Source organism: Protobothrops mucrosquamatus, unplaced genomic scaffold (genome assembly GCF_001527695.2).
Source record: "Protobothrops mucrosquamatus isolate PMUCROS unplaced genomic scaffold, P.Mucros_1.0 scaffold2111, whole genome shotgun sequence".
NCBI classification, from domain to species: domain Eukaryota; kingdom Metazoa; phylum Chordata; class Lepidosauria; order Squamata; family Viperidae; genus Protobothrops; species Protobothrops mucrosquamatus.
This window is the reverse complement of record NW_015388212.1, coordinates 90,118-114,642: the sequence shown is the minus strand read 5'-3', so window position 1 is coordinate 114,642 and position 24,525 is coordinate 90,118. Positions and strand designations below refer to the sequence as shown.

The window sequence follows — 24,525 nt, the reverse complement described above, 5'->3', positions numbered from 1 at the left end:
TCAAGGAAAAACAAAGTCCAGTTGCCTTTTGAAAAAGCACCTTTGGGACAACCATAAACTGGATGACTGAGAATCTCCATAGACTTGTAACATAACATAACGTAACGTAACGTAACGTAACGTAACGTAACGTAACATAATGTAACGTAACGTAACGTAATGTAATGTAATATAATGTAATGAATATAATAATATCAACATTATAACTTTATGAATTTTCAAGTTTTCCATATGATTGGATAGTGTTCAAAGATAGATAGAAATTGCAGGTAAAATCAACCAATCATATCTACCACATATGATGAACATATACAGTGTGTTCAGACCTCTTTACATTCTTTTTTCAAACCTTAAGTCCTCCAAAGCTTGCTGGCATTCCCTTTTTTTTGGCATAGGTAGCAGGTTTTTGGCCACATAGGCATTTGGAAAATGAGTTTGCCATTAAGAAACAGAGACACACATACAGACACACGTGCCCTCCAGAAAATAGAGGTGTGTATTGTGACTTTTATACTTACATATAAACACACACATGCAGTATGTACGTAGACATGCATGCATGTATATGTGTGCACATGCATGCACTCTCAATCAAAATGGTGAAAAGACAACTCACAATGCATCAAGAATCATAGAAGTTACCACTCTGAACAATAATGCATACTGTATATTACACTGGATGTTGAATTTCTCAAACCAATGTAGTACTGTAATAAGGAATAAGTATTTGCTGCAGGCAGAATAATTTTTTTTTAGTTTGTTCAACCGACTAAAGTGTCCTCTGAGGTATCCAGCTGCCTTGGGCTCATCTAATAAAATCTGGACATCGCTAACCCTTTTTCTAGTGAACAAATGCTTTAGGGCTTTATGTTAAAGCCAGTTGCTGCATATAAGACATGGATGTCCTAATTACCAGTAGTATATCTACCTACTCTTGTCCTCTGCAACCATCTTAATTATCTTGCTGCAGTATAAGAGGGAGATAATCACTTTTTTAAAAATAAAAAATCACACTACACTTAGAAGAACATCTGGCACCAGCACCTGTAAGAGCAGGTGGCTTTTATAGGCTGCAAATATCTCTCCAACATTCATTGTGTAGACTGGTTGTTAAGAATTTTAATTCTCACCGAACAAAGTATGGACTTATGCATAGTTGCTAAAATTTTACAGCATCCCACTGAGGATTTTAACCACGTCGGTCACAAAACTAATATCGTAGTGAACATCTTATTCTGCTGTGCATCCATCCAACCATTTTTGCTTCTTACCTTTCGACTTCCTCTCATAGAAACTTCTGCCTCGAGGTGGAGCGCTCTCTGTGTACAGGTGATCAAGATCTTCTTGCCACGTTTCTGGATTAAAGTGCTTGAGCAATTCCTCCACAGTATCAAACCCAGCAATGGTTTGATCTAGGGCTTCCACAGTAAGAGTGGGGTCAGTCACTGATGGAGAGCGATAGGAAATGCCCTAAGAATGACATACAGAGCAGTGTACTTTGAACATCATGTAGAAAAGAACAAAGAAATCAAAACTACCCTTTCCAGATTTAACAGCAACAACGAATTATAACATGACTGGAACTAAATATTACTGAAAACAAACCTTGTGTTCCCTAGGTTTATGTCTTTATTAAAAAAAACACCATTTATATATAATAATACACCCATCATTGTGTGGGGCTAAAGTGTTCAAAGGGGGTGTGGTGGCTCAGTGGCTAAAGACGTTGAACTTGTCAGCTGGAAAGCTGACAGCCCAGGTGAGGGGTGAGCTTCCATTACTTGCCCCAGCTGGTGCCCACCTAGCAGTTTGAAAGCATGAAAATGCGAGTAGATAAATAGGTACCACATCGGTGGGAAGGTAACAGCATTCTGTGTGCCTTTGGTGTATAGTCAGGCTGGCCCCATGACCACAGAAAGGGTCTTTGGGCAACACTGACTCCCTCAGCTAAGAAACGGAGATGAACACTGCCCCCTAAAGTTGGACTCGACTGGAAAGGGGAAACCTTTACCTTTTAAAGTGTACAAAGAATGATGCTTGTTCTTCTCAATCTTAGTGAGAAGTTCTGGGATGAAATTTGACTTACATTTGCTTGATGCAAATCACAGCTCTCAAATAAATCAGGTTCTTGCTAAGATACATACTTTGCTTGAAATACAACAAATGCCAGTACAGCTTCTCCTCTGGCTATACAGAACAAGTATAAATCTCCCAGCCGAATGCATAGAGGCTGGGAAGATCAAGGGACAGGACAGTAGTTGATAAAGGCAGATAATAAGGATGACCAACCTGTGATCTGCTTAAAAACCCCAGCATCCCAAGATTATGTTCATAGAATCTTGTGATAAAAGGGACCCAACTTAGCCATGACTTTTTTGTTTGTTTTTTTATTGAAAAGTTAAGTGACTGGTAAGCATGAAGCCTCTTAGAGGCAACTGCTACTTCCCACATGCTTATCTCCCAAAGGGCCTGATTTTGACCACAAAACAATTTTAGAGTTTGTCATGTTTGAGCAATTTGCCTCCCAGCAGTCTCTTGCTATTCTTCACACTCCCAGCCCCTAAAAGAAGTTTAAAATGTTCAGTTCCACCCTTTGTTGTGACAGCATGTTACCAAATAGCTTCCTGTGACTCATGAAAAGGTTGGGAGGCTAAGCTGCAGATCCCAAACATTGTCCATCACTGAAGCAATAACTGGTCCTGATTTCTAAATACCCTTTTCATAGCTACTGTAACTGGTTTTATTTATTGGGTTTTGTTTAGATCTTGGTAATGAAGAGTATATAATCAGAATAGCGCCTGTATATATAAAAAAGAAAATAATGAAGAAGGGGAGGAATGGAAGGAAAGAAAAAAGGACATGCTGTGGAGCTTTTCAATTCTAATATTTAGTTACAATGACATGTAGGAAATGGGAGATCACTCAACCTTTACCAAAAAGTGGGCTTTGAAGAAGAATTTATAGAAGAAATGGTCTTCTGGAAACATTCTCAAGAATAATTCCAAGCATAAGGATCAGAAAGGAAAAAAAATATGATTGTCAGAGGGTAAAAAAGACTCTAACATAGATGGATCAAATGGAGTGAATGTCCAAGACACATGTTTTGCAAGGGTTTTAAAAAAATAAGGAGAAGTTAAGAGGTATTTTAAGAAAAAGTTATGGTAGATGTGAAAAAGAATGTTGGAACAGGAATTGTAAGGAGACACGTTTTGTGGTCATGAAGTGCAATGTGCCTGATTTTTATTGCTGCAGTTGAGATAGAGGTGAGATGAGTTGAGATAATGGACCAGAGAGAAATTTGAAGACATCAAGGTGAGCAAAGAACAGTATTACTTTCCTTTTGTACAAAATCCTGGCATTTGTAAAAATAGATTTTTCAAAACACAATGTCCATATAGAAAAAGGAAGTTTTATTTTCTTGATACAGAGGTAAGGTGGGGACAAGTCAGGAGAACAATCTCATGCTCTAAAACAACTAAATAGCAGATTCTTATGAAAATCTAGTGGCTAAGGATAAAATAACAAGTTTGACTTTTTTTTTTTTTGCTGACAGTATGAACAATTTTAAAAAATATTTACATGTGCCCTATGGCCTAAGCACTGTATCTCAAGGATAAGCCAAAGAAAAATTATTTAACAGACCAAGAGTAAGACTTGTTGGATTACAAATCTCATTCTTTCCATTCAACAATTGATTGACTTGGGAAGAAATACTAGTGGCTCATTTTAAACAAATGTCAAACAAAAATGATGTTTTGTAGTTACCCAATGTATAAATGAACTCTAATGCTGGAATTAGAAAGTATTTTTTTTTAAAAAACCCATTGCAGTTTGTTCAATAAATGAACAGATTAAGTGTACATTCCTGAAGATAGCTTGCAGGGATATTCATGCTTTGGAAATGATTCAGAAGGAGTGTTTCAAACTGCAGAGGAGAACAAATTGCAGCATCTCTTTAAACTTGCAGTATCTTTTTCCAGTCTTTTCCAATATGGCTGATTTAAACAGCTGAGTCCTTAAATCAAGGGTCTTCAAACTTGGCCCTTTTATGACTTGTGGACTTCAACTCCCAGAATTCCTCAGCCAGCGTGTCTGGCTGAGGAATTCTGGGAGTTGAAGTCCACAAGTCATAAAAGGGCCAAGTTTGAAGACCCATGCCTAAAATCAACGATGTCTGTTTTCAGGCTGAACTCTGAAGAATGGTGCTTCTACCTTGCTGCATTGCAGGCTTCTACGTTCTTCTGAATCATTTTTGAATCATGACAAGCTTTAATTCTTACACAGATTATTGATGCCCTCTATTGTTCTGTAATAACATCCAAGCCAGTAACAAATGATTTCCTGAGCATCATTAATAATGAAAATTTGGACATGAAACTCATCTTTTCCTTGTGTCTTAGAGGCAAGTAAGAAGTGTGAGGTTCATTTGAGAACCTGCAGCAAATACACAGCAGTTTATCCAGATTAGCCTATTTATCCATCTACACACACTTAAAACTTTTGTGGCTTTCCCTAGTCTCCAGATGGTCTCCATGATGTGTAAGAATTTTGGGAACTACAGTTCTTAAGATACTTGATGGGTACCAAGTTTGAAGAAGCCTGATTTATTCTGAATAGCACTGGTTCCCTACATCTGATCAATACCTTTTATTTATCTGTTTAAACTGGGAACGCTAACGATGGCATCTGGGACTTTCTTCATGCAAAGCTGACTACATAATCTCATTCTTGTCATATCATGCTCTGTAATGCTATGTTTCCAAGGGAGCCAAATCAAATAACTAATATCTATTCTGAATAATCAGGATATTGCCAGAAAAAAAAACTTTTGACTGAAATGGTGGAGAAATTGATGATTGACTGATTCATTGAAAAATGTAAGCCAGATTTCATTACTATCAACAAACCCCAAAGCAGTATTACTAGTAGAAACGTCTCTGCTAGTAACACTGCCAGCATTATAGCGATCTGTTTGATACATCACATTAAGTGCCTAACACTGGTTTGCTGAACAAGCTGTAATCATTTCAATTCTCATAATGCACTAAGCCAAAATAAAACAAATTGTATAATAGCTTAGCAGAATGTTTAAATCCAATTTATCTCCTTGCTGTGGTTCTCAACTGAGTTCCAGTTACTTCTTCCTCTTTTCAAAAAATAAAAATAAAAATTAACACATTATTTACCAACACAGGGCTTGTGACTGATTCCCAGTTGGTTTCAGATGCAACAGGCTGAAGATCATCCTGAAGGCCAAAGAGAAACACACATACACAAATACACAAAAAATAATGTCATGTAGGTATTTTTTTTTTCTTTTCTGAAAGCATCAATTACACAGCTGATCCACCCTTCATATACCCTTACTGATCATCACTCTTAGTTTGTGTTAGGAATAAATTCAGGCATTTTATCTTCCAGTAAGGCAAACCTAGACAACATACCTCATTTTTATACCCAAAAAAAGTGCATAAATACAAGTAGCTCTTTAAAAAGGCTAATTTTGAGTAGAAAATTATGTGGCTCGGCTTAGAGTATTGCACCAAAATAGGAAAGTCTATATTTGTCATCTTTGTTCCTCTGACAGGAGTCATTGCCTAACAGCAGCTGCACGTACTGAATCTGGATGCGTTAAGCTATTATTAAAAGCACAGGAGCAGCCCCTCAGACAAAAGAGAAAAATAACATTCTCTTTGACTAAGGCAGAAATAGACAAAGGTGTTTCTGGTGCTTGAGACAGGACAGCTAAACAGCAGTTCACGGGGATGCCCAAATGGCTAAGCCAATTGAGTGGAAACAGGCATAAATTTAAAGTAGACAAAAGAACTCTGAATATGCCAGACAATAGAAGAAGGAAGATTATGATGGTGGGAAAGAACCAGTCAATCTGAGAGAAGGAAAAAAGGGAGAAAAAAGAACAAAAGAGAAAGAAATCAGAGAAAAAGAACAAAGAAGGAAGAAAAGGAAACAGCATTATTGCTATTTTCAAAAGCTACAGCTTCTGTAAAATCCAAAGGTAGAATCTATATTACAACTCATTTTTCTACCGAACAGCAAAATGATCCATTACATATCCATAACTGTTAGGTTAATGGTTGTTTTCTTTCAATCTGCTAGCAAAGTATTGAAGTTGATTTCTTTTCCCTTCACATCAAGTATTGCCAATTCACACAATTCTCTCACTGATCTATTATCTTAGTATAGAGGAGTGTTTCTTAACCTCAGCAATTTTAAGATATGTGGGTTCCAACTCTCAGAATTTCCCAGGATTTTTTTTTTGTTTAGTTCTATAATATCTTATGTAATCTCAAATGATGTTGTCCTTTCTTGTATCACAGAAAACTGTTATCCTTATACTATATTCTACTCTATGCATAAAACAAATTGAAGTGCTTCTTTTCCTTGGCCTCATGCTGAAAAGTTATGGGATAATTTGATTTTTTCCTCCCATACTGCCTCTCCCCAGTGTTGCACTTGAATTGCCCCTTAAATATCCCATTTTTTCCCAGAGAGTGTAGCTTCTGCTTACACAACACAGTGGCAATAAATAAATAAGTCCCTTTGCAATCATCATTGTTGCCTTGAAAACCAGTGTTGCCATGGTACCATGCAACTGCACAACATTTTCATCATTTGGAGCAAAAGCTGATCTGCCATGTTGGGTCCATTTCTGCATTCATCTGATAAGGTTATTTTCTTTTAAAAAAATCCTAAATTAAAATGAATTGAAATATTTTAAATATACTTTGAGAATATTTCTAAATTGATTGTCTCAAATTCACAGAAGGAAGAAACAGAGGGAGGGGAGATGATAGAATAGAATAGAATAGAATAGAATAGAATAGAATAGAATAGAATAGAATAGAATATGGAAGGAAACTTCGAGGCCTTCTAGTCCAGCCCCCTGCTCAAGCAGGAGAACCTATACCATCTCAGACAAAGGACTGTCTAGCTTCTTTTTTAAAATCTCCAGTGATGGATCACCCACGATTTCTGGGGACAAGCTATTCCACTGGTTAATTGTCCTCACTGTCAGGAAGTTTCTCCTTAAATCCAGGTTGCTTGATCAGTTTCCAACCATTGTTTCTTGTCCTGCCCTCTGGTGCTTTGATGAATAATGTGACCCCCTCTTCTTTGTGGCAGCCCCTCAAATACTGGAACACTGCTATCATGTCTCTCATATTTCTTTTTTCCTTTAGACTAGCCAAACCCAAGTCCTGCAGTCGTTCTTCATATGTTTTAGTCTTCAGGCTTTTGATCATCTTAGTTGCTCTACTCTGAATTTTTTTCCAAACTCTCAACATCTTTTGTGTAACATGGTGACCAAAATTGGTTGCAGTATTCCAGGTGTGGTCTTACTAGGGTTTTATAAAGCAGTACTAATACCTCATGTGATCTTGATTCTATGCCTCTCTTTATACAATCCAGGATTGTATTAGCTTTTTTGGCTGCTGCTGCACACTGCTGGCTCATGATTAAGGGATTGTCCACTAGGATTCCAAGGACCCTCTCACAGTTACTATTTTTAAGCCAGGTCTCATCCAATCTGTACTTGTACCTTTGATTTTTCCTGCCTAAAAGTAAGACTTTGCTTTTCTCCACATTAAAATTCATTTTGTTGGATAGGGTCCATTGTTCAAATTTGTCAAGATCTTTTTGGATCCTGAGTTTGTCTTCTGGGGTGTTCACTACTCCTGCCAGTTTGGTGTCATCTGCAAATTTGATGAGTTCCCCTTCAATGCCCTCATCTAAATCATTGATGAAGATATTGAAGAGTACTGGATCTAAGACGGAACCTTTTGGTAACCCACTGCTTACTTCTCTCCATGTGGATGTAGTGCTGTTGAGGACTACTCGTTGAGTACGGTTTGACAGCCAGCTACAGATCCATCTGGTGGTGATGTTGTCTATTCCACCTTTTTCTAGCTTACCAAGGAGTAGGTTGTAGTCTACTTTATCAAATGCCTTAATTCCTTTATTAGTGATGACTGGGTTAAGAATAATATGAAATGATGTACTTACTGGATGTCTATTAATTCTCCCTGTCATAGTTACTTGTCGTAATAGGAAGGGCAGTATGATATTCCAAAACCTTATCAAAAATATATGAAAGTTTTCATCTGCAATTACAATCAAGGACAGCCTGAGCTTATTTTTCTATTTATGGAAAGCAAACTGTGTTAAAGAGTAAGGGAAACTAATTCTGTGTTAAAGAGTAAGGGAAACAATTTTCTTTTTCCCATTCATCTTCAGAGCAGATTAAAGGGAGAAAAAAAAACCCTAACAGAATAAAGTATTGAAGGCATGTGTGGAAATGAAGATGGACCACAAACTGGGTGTTACAACTATCTTTCTATCAGCTTAGCTGGCTCAGGAATTCTGGGAATTGAAGTCCACGAGTCATAAAAGAGCCAAGGTTGACTATCCCTCGGATAGACTAAATCAGGAAACAGACTCCACTGGAAGGCTCAAACTATACTCTATTGAGTATATGCTCAACCTTTCTTCACCACGGACCCTCTTTAAATACCATGGTCCATGGACCATGGCCACAAACCCCCAAGACTTAACTCAAGATTTAAATCATAACATTCCTTCAAGCCTTCAAGGACCCTCTGTGACAATATTGTGGCCCCTGCAGGGGTCCGCAGATCACAGGTTGCTATATTAACAAAATCTTGCAAACTCACATAGTGATTTACCTCCCCTCCCTCTTCTATCTCAATGAATGAATGAAGAGTCTGCCTGTATCTCTTCTGGATGCTATATTGTTTAATTGATTGCATGTTAAGAATGTTTCACCCCTCTTAGCTCCTACAATGGTTCTTGCTTATTTACCTCAAAGTCATTTCCCTCTTTATCTACAGCTGAGCTACCTTCCCCAAGGATTAATATTGTGATGAATATTTATATTCTTAATATTGTGATTTAAAAAATAATATTTTCCCCATGAGTAAATGTTAGTTATTTCTGGGACAGTAGAAGCCATGTTAATGTTGTAGTTACAGTAGTGTTTTATGGATTATAATTTCAAGAGAAGCTGTAATTATTCAGGCTCTTTTTCTCTTTATAGAAAGAGTATGAATAAGCTATTTTTGTTATTGGTAATTACAGTATAAGTAGCATAGAGCATAAAATTGCAGCTGTAGTGGGGAGTATTAAAGTATTGTGTGTTTCACTACAGAACTCATATATAAGTCGATCAGAATCAGAATTGAGCTGTAAGGGACATTGAAGGTCTTCTAGTCCAGCCTCCTGCTCAAGCAGGAGACCCTATACCATTTCAGACAAATGGCTGTCCAGTCTCTTCTTAAAAACCTCCAGTGATGAAGCACCCACAACATCTGAAGGCAAGCTATTCCACTGGTTAATTGTCCTCACTGTTAGAAAGTTTCTCCTTAATTCCAGGTTGCTTTTCTCCTTGATTAGTTTCCATCTATTGTTTCTTGTCTTGCCATCTGATCCTTTGGAAAATAAGTTGACCCCCTCCTCCTTGTGGCAGCCTATCAAATACTGGAATACTGCTATCATGTCCTCCCTAGTCCTTCTTTTCTCTAGACTGAAGGGAAATTGTGGTTGTGAAACTGAAGGCCTTCTAGTGTGTTCTTCAACCCCTCCCCCCCAGCTGCCAACAATGTTGACAATGGAAGAATATCATTTTAAGGGGGAAAAAGGTGGAGGGATTAGAAAGATATGCTTTTTACGTAGAGATAGCCACTTCCTGCTCTAAACACAGCTCTTTTTCTCCTTGTCTGTGCCATACATGGCACTGCTACATCTCCATATATAAGAGTTTAGCAACTTTTTGATAGTTTAAGGGGCCCATTGGGTGATGTTGATATTTTCCAGAGAGCTGTATAAGTGAGGGCAAACCTCTTTACCTTTATAGAACTGAGTTCACTCATTTGAAACTTTACTTTACAATCCAGTTGTGCATTGCCTGCCTCAAATTGGCTGGAAGCTTGGCCATTGAATTTCTCTGGCATTCGCTGATAGGATGTTGAAGCCACCAGAAAGAGTTTGCTGATGGCCCTGGGATGCTAGACTGCCCTGGTTCTATATAAGGAGCTCAGCACCCAGAAACTCTGCACTTTTGCTATATGCAATGGTTGCTTAACTGAACTGTGTACAACTGTGCTAGGAAGTTTAATAGTCTTTAGCCTGGATAGATAGCAGTATCTTCCCCACACCCGCTGATTCTAAAATAGCTAAATATACTTGGACCTGGTTAAAATCTTAATGGGTAATCACTAGCAAAGCACAGGACAATTGATTAGACCAGGGAATGGATCAATATCTCAGAAAAAGGCGTTGATCAACCATCTCTGTATAGTTGTGAAAAATACAATTTGTCTCATTTAGAATTTCTTCTGTATGTAGTCTCTCTGTAGATAACAAGAGTCAAGTGGATCTTTCCCTTTAGGTTTCAAATCCCCAGGACTTGCCTCCCCATCCTTATCCCTAGATAGCTGAGGTGAAGATTTTAATCTCATTCTTAATAGAAAATTCAGTCCCCTTGAGAGAACGCTTTGTTCTTCCCTAATGATAGACAGCTTTGGGAGTCAGAACATGCCTTGAGTAAAATCTCAAAACAAAACAAAACTATACACCCTACCAAATGCTTCCGTAGCCTCTCCTGTATGCAGCAGAGCAGAAACGTGACTCTTTGGGCTTAACAGGAGGATAACAATTGTGTTGTGAAAGAAGAAAGATGTCATATTTATGTCAGCTTTTTGCTCGGCTGGAGGGAAATTAAAGGGTGACACGTTGAAGGGGTGCTGTAACTAAGTGCTTTCAGAATTGTGTGTCTGAAGCAAAGATACAAGGTCTTCTTTCCCAGGATTCAAATTCTGTGGGAATAAGAAGAATAGATGCCACTAACTTCTGTAGGGATCACTCCCAGGTTGGTTAGAGTTGCAGATCAAAATGTCATTTTGCATTTAAAACAATGAATGCATTTCATATGCAAATGTCAACAATTAATCAGCTGATGAACTGATTAAGATTTCTGGCATTATTGTGACAGACTTGTTTATTATTATTAGCTATGGCTGGATTCCCAAATGTCTTTCAGCTCATCTTAAAGGCTTATGCAATTATTATTCTATCCAATATGCACCCAATTAATTATTTAACAAGCTAATCCCTATTGACAAGTTCTAAAATTCTCCTGAAATGCCTCTTCTGTTTCTGGAGTGCCCCTTCTCCTGCTTTCTATTGCTTAAAAAAATAATTTGAAGACCTCTTAGGTTTGTGGTTCCACCCTCACACTTCTTTTGATACTTTTTTGGTTATCTTAACTACATTTCCAGCAAGTTTGAATGGGATGAGGGAAAAGCAAATCGGACGTTCTTTGCAATCTTCTTGTCAGTCTATTCATAACTGCAGAGCCTAGTATTTTTCTCACCCTCTCATCTTTTTAATTCCTTCTTGTCTTATCTCCATCTGCTCTCCGCTTTTAAAAGAAAAAGCAGCAATTCATTTTTTTCCTCTGGGTTTTTTCTTACTTTCTGCCCTGGCTTTGACTTCTGAAATATGCTGGGCAGCAGGAAGAGAGATTCTTTGTTGCTTACACCACACAATCAAGTCAGTTAAAAACCCAATGTGAGACTTTCTTTCTTGCTGACCATTATGTAAACCGAGCATGGGTGATTTTTGAATGTTGGTAAACACTATTGATTGATTGACTGACTGACTGACTGACTGACTGATTGACTGTGTGCCATTAAGTCATTCTTGCCTCTATTTCAGGGGTCTTCAAACTTGGCCCTTTTATGACTTGGCTGAGACACACTGGCTGAGGAATTCTGGGAGTTGAAGTCCACAAGTCATAAAAGGGCCAAGTTTGAAGACCCCTGCTCTATTTGATCACACAGATAGATTTTCTCCACGATAATCTACCCTTAACCTAGTACTTCAAATCTTTCAATAGTGCATCCATAGCCACCATGACTGAATCCATCGCTCTTCCTCTTCTCTTTCCTTCCATCTTTCCCAACATTAGAACCTTCTCCACTCCACACAATGTGTCTGAAGTAGGATAATTTCAGCCTGGTCATTTGTGCCTTGAGTGAAAACTTTGGTTGATTTGTTTGATGACACATTGTTTTGTTTTCTCGACAATCCACAGTATTCTCAGAAGTCTTCTTCAATACCAAGTTTAAAAGCATTAATACATTTCCTGTCCAGCTTCTTTAAAGTCCAACTTTCACTTCAAGGGAGTATCACCATGAATAATATGGCTTGCACAATTTTGATCTTTGTAATCATGGAATATGTTTTCCAAGGCCTTCATGGCTGTTCTACCAAATGCTAGTCAGCTGCATAGAACAATTAAACAGAACAATTAATCAGTGGAATGGCTTGTTTCTAGAAGTTGTGGGTCCTCCAACACTGGAGGATTTTAAGAAGAAATTGGAAAGCCATTTGTTTGAAATGGCATAGGATTTTTCTGCTTGAGTAGGGAGTTGGACTAAAAGATCTCCAAGGTCCCTTCCAACTCTGTTATTCCGCATATTTCTTTACTGCTGGTTTCCTTACTATTGATGGATAAATATTATAAACTCTGAGAATGCAGCCACTGGCTGGATTCAGACATTCTATTAAGCTATATAATAGCTTGTTTGCTCCTGGCTTTCGGTATGTGTAAACTTAGTCCCTGTGTTTTGTAAAAAAACATGTTTATATTTTAACACTATGTGAGTCTAGCTAATTGTGACTCATTTAACGAACTATGGTTAAATTAGAATATTGACTTAGTTTAGCATTGAAAATAATTAATGTCAAGTGCTTTCTCTCTTTCTTAGTTCTATTTGCAGTTGGAAAGGTGGGTGAAATGGGACAGAAACCTCCTAACTGCCTGGAGTCCTAAAGAAAAAGAAAGCCTTAGAACAGGGGTCTTCAAACCTGGCCCTTTTATGACTTGTGGACTTCAACTCCCAGAATTCCTCAGCCAGGCATGCTGGCTGAGGAATTCTGGGAGTTGAAGTCCACAAGTCATAAAAGGGCCAGGTTTGAAGACCTTTGCCTTAGAAGTTAGTAGAAGTGAAATGCTTCATCTTTGTTTTTGTGTGTTTTTTAATTTTTATTTTAAAAGGGTGGGTTTTAAATGTTTTTCTTTTTACAACTTACTGTGCAAGGTGGTCTTGGATGGGCACTTCTTGGAACTTTTGTTCCAGATGCTTCATTCCAACTAATGTTGTCTTCTGTGTGAACAGCAGTATATGGCATTATTACATGCATCCAGTTATTTGTCTATTTTGTTCCTTTTATAAACTAGAAAAATCACAAGCTCTGTTTGCTAGACATAACCTTTTCTAGCACATGCATTCCAGATCAGAGCTATGAAACAATATAGATTTGAAAAATTTGGAGTACAGCTTTTCATGGACATTGCATCTTCTTTTGGGCTTACTTGCAACCCTAAGATCAGGCGGGATTGCTGCTACTGTATCAGTCTCCCTGCTATGTGGCAGCTTCCCTGACTCTGTGGTCCAACTGGCAGTTCAGATTTTTTTGGGTGTGGAATCAGAAACAGTCTGGGAGTCCATGGACACCATGGCAATCGTGGACCTGACTAAGATGGAGGCCCAGTACAGTTGAAAAGTTTAAAAAAGACATCCTAGAAGAAAGCAAAGACAGGCTGCTTCTATTATTGCCAACATATAACATGGATGATGTTTGACATGAGAGAATTGAGCTTAGGTTGAAGGAGATTTTACCTTGGACCTTGTCTTTAGAATTCCCTTTCAGTAGATCTTTCTTTTGTTTCCTTTTTGTTACATTTTTTTAGTATAAAAGCAAACCTACCTTTTCTAGACATTCATTAGCAACGCTGTGCAAAGCTTTGAAAGAGGTTTTTGATTTGGCAAAGCTTTGATCACACCACCCCATTGAAACAGATATGCATATCAAAGGGTGGGAATTTGCTTCGAACAGCAAATCTGAATCAAGAGTTTTCAAAGCACTTTGCAGATTGATGGCTTTTCTACTACTTCTAGATTGTTACACACATTATTAGAATTATGAGATCAGTACAAAAATTCAGACCACAAGATAGCAAAATAGAGCTGTACTTTTCTACACCTCTTTACTGCCCTCTACCATCATGTAGATCTTTGCAGTGCAGATCTGGCAATCTTAAGCAGTACATAAGTTGCAATTTCAATGTCATATTGAATGAATGTCCCAGTGGAATTGAGGACACTAAGTGGCATGATGGATGGCTTTGATTCTCTGGCTTTGAAATAGGTAGCCAGCCACTCAGTTTAAAGATTATTAATTCTTCGCCTTGTGCATGTTTTTAGAGTGATAAGGCTACATCAACCTTATGTAATAATACATCTCATTGGAGATAGCCATATGCCTTAACTTTGCTCTTTTACATTACTGAAATGTTCTCTTCTGCTCAACCAGTCAACACTATTAGGGACTCAACGGAGATCTCAGAAATTTGCATATAGTCTTATGTTTAAAATTGTCAGTCCTTCCCAGATAAACCAGATAGACAACACGACTAGATGACTAATTCTACTTTATACTAAGGCTGTTATTGGCAATGTGTGAAAAGATGACACTGTATAGAATGCCTAGGAAATCTATAGAATGTGTGATATTTTTAGGGAAAGTAAAAAAATGTCTGTGTTATTTTAATATGCTATATACTTTCCCCAGGCATTGTATATAAATGCCTAGGTGTTATGCAGGTTGATAAGAACTATTTAGGCAAAGCATGAAAAGAGAGTCATGAAAAGGGTTAGGGTTAGGATTAAGTACAGGACTTTCTTATTAAAAATCAAGAGAAAAAGACCAGTATTAATCTACTTATGGAAGGCTAGAATAGCATTTTAGTGGGAGCATTTTATATTTTGCTGGCTTGCCTGTTGGCATTGCACAGAATGCCTAGGAAATGTGTGATATATTAAGTGTTTCATACTTTGACGTCCCATTTTTGGCATTCTATAGAATTCCTTGGCATTCTATAAAATGCCTAATTTCACATATTGAGGGTAACAAGCTACAGTACATTAACAGAATATTGCAAGTCTGAAGATATACTTCAGATACAAACTGAAGATACAAACTTCCCACTGCTACTTTTAATAACTTGATCCACTACAGGTGGTCCTTCCTAAGTTTATTCCTCTTACTGTTAAGCCACTGGGGTTCCTGCCTCTCTTGTCTGATTGTATCCTAGGCAACATCTCTTTCCTTCATCCCCCAAGATCATCCACACATTTCTCTACAAACATCTGGGATGGATTTAAATCTTCTGACCACAGATGGATGGGTGCTGGGTTAATGCCTCCTGCCTTCAAAGTAGAGGAAAGATAACCACCAAGCCATAGCTTTTATTTCACCAAGTCTTTCCTGAGAGGAAGGGATCAAATTTGCAAAGTAACTGCCAACTCTTTTGATCTCAGAAATCAGTGATCAGAGCCAGTACATTAAGTTCAGCCCACAAAGACATTTGTCATTTGTCACGCTAAACCTTCCAGGCCAGAAAAGCTAGGGATTAACAGGAGCTTTTTTTTTTTAAAGCTTTTTGAATGTGTCTGTGTTTATTATATTGCAATAGATTACTTTCTGCATTGGTTCAGTCAATTGCTTTCTAAGATAACTGCATGACAGTTTGAAGGCTCTTCTTCTTCTTTTTTTTTTTTTGGAGAGAATTATTTTTTTAAAAAAAATGTTATGAGAAAAACCCTTGGAGATGTTCTAATGAAACTTGCCAGGGATAATTATTAATGCTACTGTACATTCACAAGTGTCTATAGATGGCACTTAGCAATAGGCCTTAGAATTATATACCACTTCATAGTCCTTTACAGCCCTCTCTAAGCAGTTTACAGAGTTAGCATATTGCCACCAGCAATCTGGGTCCTCATTTTACTGACCTCAGAAAGATGGAAGGCTGAGTCAACCTTGAGCCGGTCATGATAATAGTCTATAGATGTTAAACAAATCAAGACACTGGCTACAATTTTGTAGTCAAAACTCAATTATTATTTTTTTTAAAAAATATGCTTTAAAGCAGGGCTTTTCAACCAGTGGTACGGTACCACCTGTGGTACATTGGCACCTGGCAGGTAGTACGCGACCATCCTAGAAAAGTGGTAGCGGGGGAGGGGAATGAGCTAAACTGGTGGCAGCACCGCACAAGCCTGAGTGAGAGATGGCTGGAGCTGGAGGGCTGTCAGGGCTCAGCGGAAGCACCAGGATCAGTTTCCATCTGATTGGTGCTTCTTTGAGACTGTCAGGGCTCAGCGAAAGCACCAGGATCAGCGCCAGGCTCCAGCTGGAGCTCGGTGCTGATCCTGGTGCTTCTGCTGAGCCCTGAAGAAGCACCAATCAGCTGGAAAGCAGCACTGATCCTGGTACTTCTGCTGAGCCGAGAAGAAGTGTCAATCAGCTGGAATGTTGCAGCATCTCCAGGGTCTTGTGATTTACATTCAGATGCTTGGCAACTGATTCATATTTATGATGGTCACAGTGTCCCAGGGTCATGTGAAGTGACCAAAACCTTCTGCAATCACCTAGCAGATGGGGGGGAACAAAAACCAAACACCCCCACCCACCCCACCCCCGCTGCCAATCCTCAACAGAAATGCTCACAACAATGAAAACCTCGGACAGGAGGAAGAGCACCGCCGGGCAGGCAGGCAGGTGTCTTGCTCGGCTGTGGCTTGGGGGGCACTTTTTTCATTGTAACTTCAAACAATCACTAAGTGAACTGTTGTAAGTTGAGGACTACCTGTACTTTATCACTTTTTTCCTTTTTTTTTTTTTTTGGTCATCAAGTTTTTGACATCTTGCTAGGCGACTGGTGGCACTCGGATATTGCCATATCCTAAAAGTGGTACAATGGGTGAAAAGGTTGAAAAGCCCTGCTTTAAAGCATGTACCAAAGTAGCTTCAAGAGTGAGGTGGGTGGCATGTTAAACAAACAAACAAACAAACAAACAAACAAACAAACAAACAAACAAACAGGCAACCCTTCAGTTGTGGGTATCATTTTGACTTTTTGATTCCTTCCCCCCGTGGAGGCGCCTATTTACATTCCATTCTTCCAAAAATGAAAAACCTTCAGACATTTCGATATGGGTAAATCTTTGTTTCAAATTGGATCTGGTTGCCCTCAGATCACATATCTGAACTGGATCATTTTTAGATTTTGAATCACCAACTTAAATCAAATCAGTGCCAATTTAAATTTTGTTGTGGGGGAAAATAGGAGGGAGTTGTGTTTGATATGTTCACTGCCTGGAGTTATTTGTTAAAATAATAACTCAAATAACAAACAAAAAAGGAGTCCCTGTAGATTTTATTCCACTAGTTGTTGCTAACTGTAGGGAGTAGTGCTCATCTCTGTTTCAATGCCATTGAACCAGCACTGTCTGAAGACATTTCTATGGTCATGTGGCCAACATGACATCTCGGAGCATGGTTACCTTCCCACTGGTCCCTATTTATCTACTCGCATTTGCATGTTTTTGAACTGCTAGGTTGGCAGGAGCTGGGGCAAGGATGGGAACTCACCCCATTGCGTGGTGCTTAGGTCTCAAACCTGAGCTGCTGGCTTTCCAGCCCAGAAGCCCAGCATCTTAACCACTGAGCCACTGTACCACCCATTAACAAACAAATAAATAAATGACAGTTAAAACATAATATTCCCCAGTGGCTATTGGGCTAATCTTTTCCTTTCCTTCTCGGTGCAGTGTTGCTTGATTAATTAGATTCTGGTTAATTACATTTTGTACTTGGACTCCTAATTGTTGTTTTATAGCATATTTGGGTTTAATTGGTGTTAGCTGCATTGCAGAGATGTGCACTCAAAGGAAGGCTAAGCAAGGATATTGGATTTTTCTATAACACTTTGATATCACACCTAAGTGCACATTTGTTCAATTGCATGGTGGGAGGATGGGAAAGCCAGGTGTGCTCTAAAGCATCCATCTATGTGCAAGATCTTTTGGCTGTGGGCAGAACATGAACTTGTCTTACTGAATTTACTTGAAGATTCATTGACTTTTTAGAAGCTCTGTGGATTCCATTTAATTTCTCAGTAAACATATAAGAGAAATGTCATGTTTCACAGGGAGAACAGAAGTTAAAGCAATTCATTTATCTCCTTTCCTGAAGGAGAATGAATCGCTGTTCGGACAGAAGGTGAAGAATTAGGGTATGTGTTTGTGTAATCTCCAAATTAAAGAAGAACTTTCCAAGAAGATAATAACAAGAGACCTTTCTCTGTCTCTGAAGTTTAAAAGCATGGTCTTTTGCCAGATTCATTGTTTACCAGTGGGATCAAAAGATGCTGAATTAGTGGAAGCAGAAAAGAATACTGCTGTTTGGACTGTTTTAAACTGATCTAAGCCTAATAGTCTGAAATGGAATTCACGAGGGAGATTTCTTTCCTTCCATTAATTGTGAAACATTGATTTCTCATATTTTTGCACAAAAGAAAAAAAAGAAAAGTCTTTAAAAGATATTAAGATTTTATTTTGAAAAAAGCCTAGTTCTTTCTGAAATTCTACATTAGTAGAAAGTTAGTAATATAGTTAGTTATTATTTAACTAGTAGAATTTAGTAACTGATATAGAAGTTAATGATGAACCATTGCCCCAATGGTACTAGCCTGCCCCACTCACGCCAGCAGGAAAAACCTTCTTTGAATCCTGCCGGCCAAGGAATTTTGACTACCGTGTTTCCCCAAAAGTAAGACATACCCCACAAATAAGCCCTAGCTTGATTTTTTGGGTTGGGCCTAATATAAGTCCTACCCCAAAAATAAGCCCTAGTTTTGGGATGAGACACACGCCTAAAAATCAAGCTACGGCAAGGGGGTGGGGAGGGGGGTTGAGCTGCCCCATGTGCCTCGCACCCGCTTACCCTTACAGCCAGGCCTCCCATGAATCAACACCTGCCTCATTGGCCCACTTCTTCTGTGGCTGAAGGAAATGCCTCTGCAGCTGAGAATGGAGCTTTGGCCTGCATTTCGCCATCAGAAGCCTTCCAGAAAGGCCTCTGCAACCGAGAACTGAGCTTCAGATTCAATCTGTAGCTTGGTTCTCGGCTGCAGAGAGCTGAAATGCAGGCTGGAGCTCCATTCTCAGCTACAGAGGAATTTCCTTCAGCTGCAGAAGAAGTGGGTCAGCTGGGTGGGGCTGTTGGTGCCGCCATCACGAGGTGAGATTGTGGAAAAGACATCCCTGAAAATAAGACCTGGTGCCTCTTAAAGAGGCAAAAAAAAAGGCAGGGTCTTATTTTCGGGGAAACACATGTAGTAGGATGAAGGAGAAGAGCCTTCTCTTCCATTGCGCCTGCCCTCTGGAATACCTTAGCTCCTGAGGTGAGATCTGCCTGTATCCTTCAGACTTTCCGGAAGAATCCTAAAACCTGGCTCTGGCAGTTGGCTTGGGATCTCAGTGGGAACACAGAATGCTGTAAGTGGCTGAATAAAGGAGAGACAATTATTGATCCCTCTACCATCCATGCTCTTGTTTTTAACCTTTTATTTAATTGCTGTTAATCTTAATTTTACAGCTTTTTTTGTATTTATGCTTTTATATTATTGTAAGCCATCCCAGTCATTTGGGATAGTGGGATTGGTGGCGTATAACTTTAATAAATAAATAAATAGTTGATATTTCAAATTCCAGGATTATGAGGCATTGGATTTTTTTAGCACTTGGGTCCAATTTAGATACTGTATTGTAGTTCTCTGCTTATTTACAAGAATGTAAACCTCGCTGAATTCAAAGGGATGCGAGTTATGTTGAACATTACAAGTTGTCATCTACATCTTTTCCCCCATCAAATATTATCATGACATACAGATTTGTAAAACTCTGTTAAATTCTAAAGAGAGCCCATCCCGTCCAAGGATACATGCTGAAAAATATGTTGGGCCATTTTCACAGCACAGAAGTTGGCTATCCTAAAAGTTATGGGATACTTTGCAACCAAAAAGAGCAGAATAATATACTATCCCTACATAATCAATATATAGCAAATTTTAAACTCCTCCTATTGGCTACATAAAAGGCTTCACTAGAAAGAATGCAATATTTTAAAGATAGTTTCTGTGATTACTTTATCTGAAATTTAAGCCACACAGAAATTCTAGCCATCAAAAAAATCAAACCCGATAAATTTTATATGCATATCTAAGTCAAAAGTCAATGTTATAGACTGGAATATTAATCATTCAGTGATGATTGAGACATTTAACTAGATCATCCAAAAATCTAGTGTCTGCACGTTTATATAATAGGTTAAGCTTGGGTAATGTTAATTTTTCTGTGATTTAACAGGTTGTATGACCCTACCCTGACTAATTAGTTTATTACACAATTTGTTTTGCAAATCCAGAAAATTCGTTACTTTGGTAAATAAAGACAATGTGTTGTGCAAAGCCAACTAATGCACAAAATCAAAGGATGATACTGTCAAAAAATACTGCTGAATCTTGTGTCGGAAAAAGCATTCATTTATTTTTCCCTTTTCCCTTTTAAATGGGAATGCCATTTAAGCAGCTGTAGAATAAAAATAATGGTTTATCAGCATCAAACGTTTAGGTGCATGAATAAGCACTTTCTATACCTTTAATCTCTTTCTAAATGCATCTAGTGGGTGTACCTGAACCAGCACTGAGGGGGCACTGCAAGCACAATGAACTTCGGCTAAGAGGAGAAAGGAGACAAATTTTATTTGCTCATAATGGTGAAAGAGATAAATTGCCTGCAAGGCACCTGATTATTACCCACTGTCTTGTTAATCCCAGCCAGTCTCAGTGTGTTCAAACAAGAAATGCATTTCTCAGGGAATTATTATTTATTTAGATGCTCAAATGAGCCGGCTTTCAATCTACCCTTACTTAACAAATATGCCTAATAATTGGAGGAATAGCTGAAACCATGTTCCGCTAAATAGGGTGTCCTACTTTACAGTAAATAACCGTTCATTTGCAAAACTGTCCAATCAGTGCTTCTAAATGCACGGCAGCTGAAACCAAGCAGCTGAACAAATATTTATTTGATGTCCTTTTACTGAGCTGCCCAATAATTTTTATTTAAAAACAAAAAATGTATTCAAATGGCAAGTGCAAAACAAATGTAGGGAGAAGATCTCTAAATTCATTCCATGGGCTTTCTCCTTAAGAAAAGAATCAGGATGTATTTAGGTGATGGCAGAGATTTGTCCTAGGAGCCAGAAAGCTACTACCAGTTAAGATTAGGGCAGACTTCTTCAGCTACTGACTTTTAGATGAATTGGACCCTAAATCTTATCATTTCCAGACAATAGAACTATTGATCATTCTGGCTGAGGATAATGCAAGTTCTAATTCAACCCATTTAGAGGACAATACATTGGGGAAAATGGATAAATTCCTGTGTAAAATGCACCTTTTTAGACTGAAATTATAACTATTTTTTTGAATGGTATGTTGCAAAATAAACAGGATCAGGATAAAAAGTTAAGTTGTTTGGAATTCGTTTGTATTTAGCTAAAATCATATTAATTAAATGAAATTACTATATTAGCCATTGATATAACTCCCCCCCCCTTTTGGTAGATTAAAGATGACATTTTATAGCAAGTATTGGGGTGTTCTTGGAGACATACTGAAGACATTTTTAGGGTCAAATGTGACCGTAGAACCTTACGTTGTGCTTTCTGCTTTCTACTCTCCTTTGGTATAATGTTCTAAAGCAGAGGTCCCCAACCTGTAGGCCGCGGCCCAATACTGGCCCGTGGCCTATTGGCCATTGGGCCGCATGAGTGGCTGGCCAGCACACAACCCCACTTGTGCACGCATTGTCACAAGCATCGTGGGCGTTCACGGCCCAACTCACGTGAGCATCGTCATGGGCATTCATTGCCCCAGTCACATGAGCATTGCTGTGAGCATTGTGGGTATTCATGGCCCAACTCATGTGAGTTTTGCCGTGGATGTTCATGGCCCCACTTGTGTGAGCGTCATCGTGGGCATTTGCGTCCCCACTCACTTAAGCATTGTCATGAGTGTCATAGGCCTTTGCGGCCCCAATCGCGCGAGCGATGAGTGTTTGTACCATCCCTTCTTTCCCCCCTTCCTCCCACTCCAGGCCAACTCCAAAAGGTTGGGGAAGTCTGTTCTAAAATGACAAGTGAATCTATCTGATCATGTCATTTCATGGGTTTTGGAAACAGAGAAGAAATAAATATAACTTATTGAAAGATGTTTTCTTCTTCCTGCATTTAGATTTAGTTTTATCAGCATTCCTGGAAAGTTGGTCATCTTTATCTTTTTTCTTCTCATACAAGAAAAACCATTTTCAAAAGCTTAAAATTTAAAATAACAGATGAATATATCAAAGTTCAATAATATGTATACTTCTACAGGTGCCCAAAGACAATGTACACAACATTACAAAACACATGGAATAGAAGTTGCTACTTAGTGTAAAACTATCTGCCAATCATAGAATCACTTCTGTCTGACCATCTTTCAACATTCATTGCAGACCTTGATCACTGTTTGACCAGGAAAATATTATTAGTGTTATAAAAATAAATGTGATCACCCAATTCAAATTTTAAAAAAATGTTCCTGATGCTTTGGTAGGTCATGACCCAAAGTTTGAGATCTTTGGTGTAAGTGATTCAGATTCAAACCTAACATTTTTTGGCTTCAGAATGGGCATAATGTGGTTTTGTGGTTTAAGGCTCAGCACCCACTGATCTAAAATGTCCTAGAGTTCCCTTCATTTTTCTACTGAATATCATAATTACTATGACATATGGCTCAAGTGAAGAAAACTATTACAATTCCAAGAACAGAAATCTAGATCTATAAAACAATTCTGCTGCAATATAGTGTGAAGTTTGTCAAATAAATATTATGATTGTAGTCTGTATAGAACAAGAAGTTGGCAATTTCTTTTTGTACAATAAAATAAAATAAAAACAGAAATGGAAATGAGTGAAAAATATCATGAGATTGCCTAATTTGGTGAAATCTTGTTGATCTAATCTCTTTGAAATAATGTGAAGACACTGAAATCTTACATGATTGGAGAATCTCATAAGAATTTGCCCATTTTTACAAATTTATAATTTTGGGAGTGCCTGGGTGCCATTCAGAGCTGTTGTGGGCATTGTGATGTCAATGAATACCAAATGTAAGAGGCAATGGATGGAACGGTATATATAATTTTAAATAAGATGGAGATTTGAATGCCGTTCTTTCACATAAGAACTAAAAACAATGAATATTGATTCAGATATTTGAAAGAGATGAAACAGTGAAGGAGAGACAGAGTATAGATCTTTAAATGGCAGAAGAAAGCATGAGTAATAGGAAGACATTAAAGGAAGGGAAAAATATAAGCTCACAATGAGGAAAGATTTTCCTGTCAGACAGATTTTTCTTTGAGATGATCTCTCTGAAGGAATGATAGAAGGTCTATTTATTCAAGTTTTTAAAACAAGATCAGGCGGAAAAGCTGAAAGAACTATACAATGAAAGAGGTTTCTGTCTTGAGAGATTCTTTAATGAGATAGCCTAATAGCCTTTTCCTTTACTCTCAGTGTCTGCATTCCTTTCTAATGGTTACTATGGAATAATGGAATAATACTAATGGAATAATAAATAATAATAAATAAAACAGAAAGAAACTGTCGATTCTGGTACTAGTGCGATATATAAAACATTGCTAGTATTTGACTTAATCCTACAAATAACTCCTAGTGGTTACTAGTATCCACTGCTACAAAAACTACCTGAAGATTTATTTGTAAATAAATTTGGACACTTGTGTTTTCCAATCCTAGAATAAATTTTTGTGATCATGGATCAGTTGCATTTAAAACTGTTTTCAAAACACTGTACCAAAATATTCTGATGGAAATCAATACTTCTATCTATAAAAGCATAATGTAAATTTGTAAATCATTCAATTAGTAATGATTGAAAGCAATGAATAGCCTCTGAAAGCACATAAAAACAGAGCCAGCCCTACCATCAAGCAGAGAGAAGCAATTTATTTATTTCTTTAATCAATATATACCTGGGAAGTCCTTAAAATTGCTTACAAAATTAAAAACCTAAAAACTTAGATTATAGGTTAAAAACATAAATCAAAATTACCACTAAAATCAGTTAACAAAAACCTGGTGAATGAAATAGTTTTTCTGACTTGCATAATGCTGGAAAGGTTGAACTAAATATAATTTATGAAGGATTGTGTTGCATAGCTGGGATCAATATGGGAGAAAGATGGACCCCTGAGGAAAATGCATCTTCAAAAGGCAGGAGGAAGCCCTGAAGTACTTCCTGAAATTTTATAAGAATTTGCTTTGCTAAAAGATTGTATAGTTTTTTTCTTTAAAACAGATTTTTTCATTGTTTTTAAATGGATTTATTTGACTCTGAATACAATTTGCACAAGCTGATTAGGATTTGTCTTCTATGAAGATTTATAAATCTAATGGGAAGCAAATATCAACTCTAATAATTTAACCTACTTTCATGAAAAAAAA

General features: G+C 37.9%; 1 protein-coding gene across 1 annotated transcript in view; it reads right to left on the bottom strand.

Annotated features, from left to right (window-relative positions):
* Positions 1-24,525, bottom strand: part of PDGFD (platelet derived growth factor D) — a 128,698-nt gene that overhangs the window by 22,859 nt on the left and 81,314 nt on the right. The window contains exons 4-5 of the mRNA XM_015824090.1: positions 5,187-5,246; positions 1,272-1,470 (exon numbers count right to left, since the gene is read on the bottom strand). Coding sequence (XP_015679576.1) covers positions 1,272-1,470; positions 5,187-5,246 — 259 coding nt within the window. The remainder of the gene's footprint in view (positions 1-1,271; positions 1,471-5,186; positions 5,247-24,525) is intronic.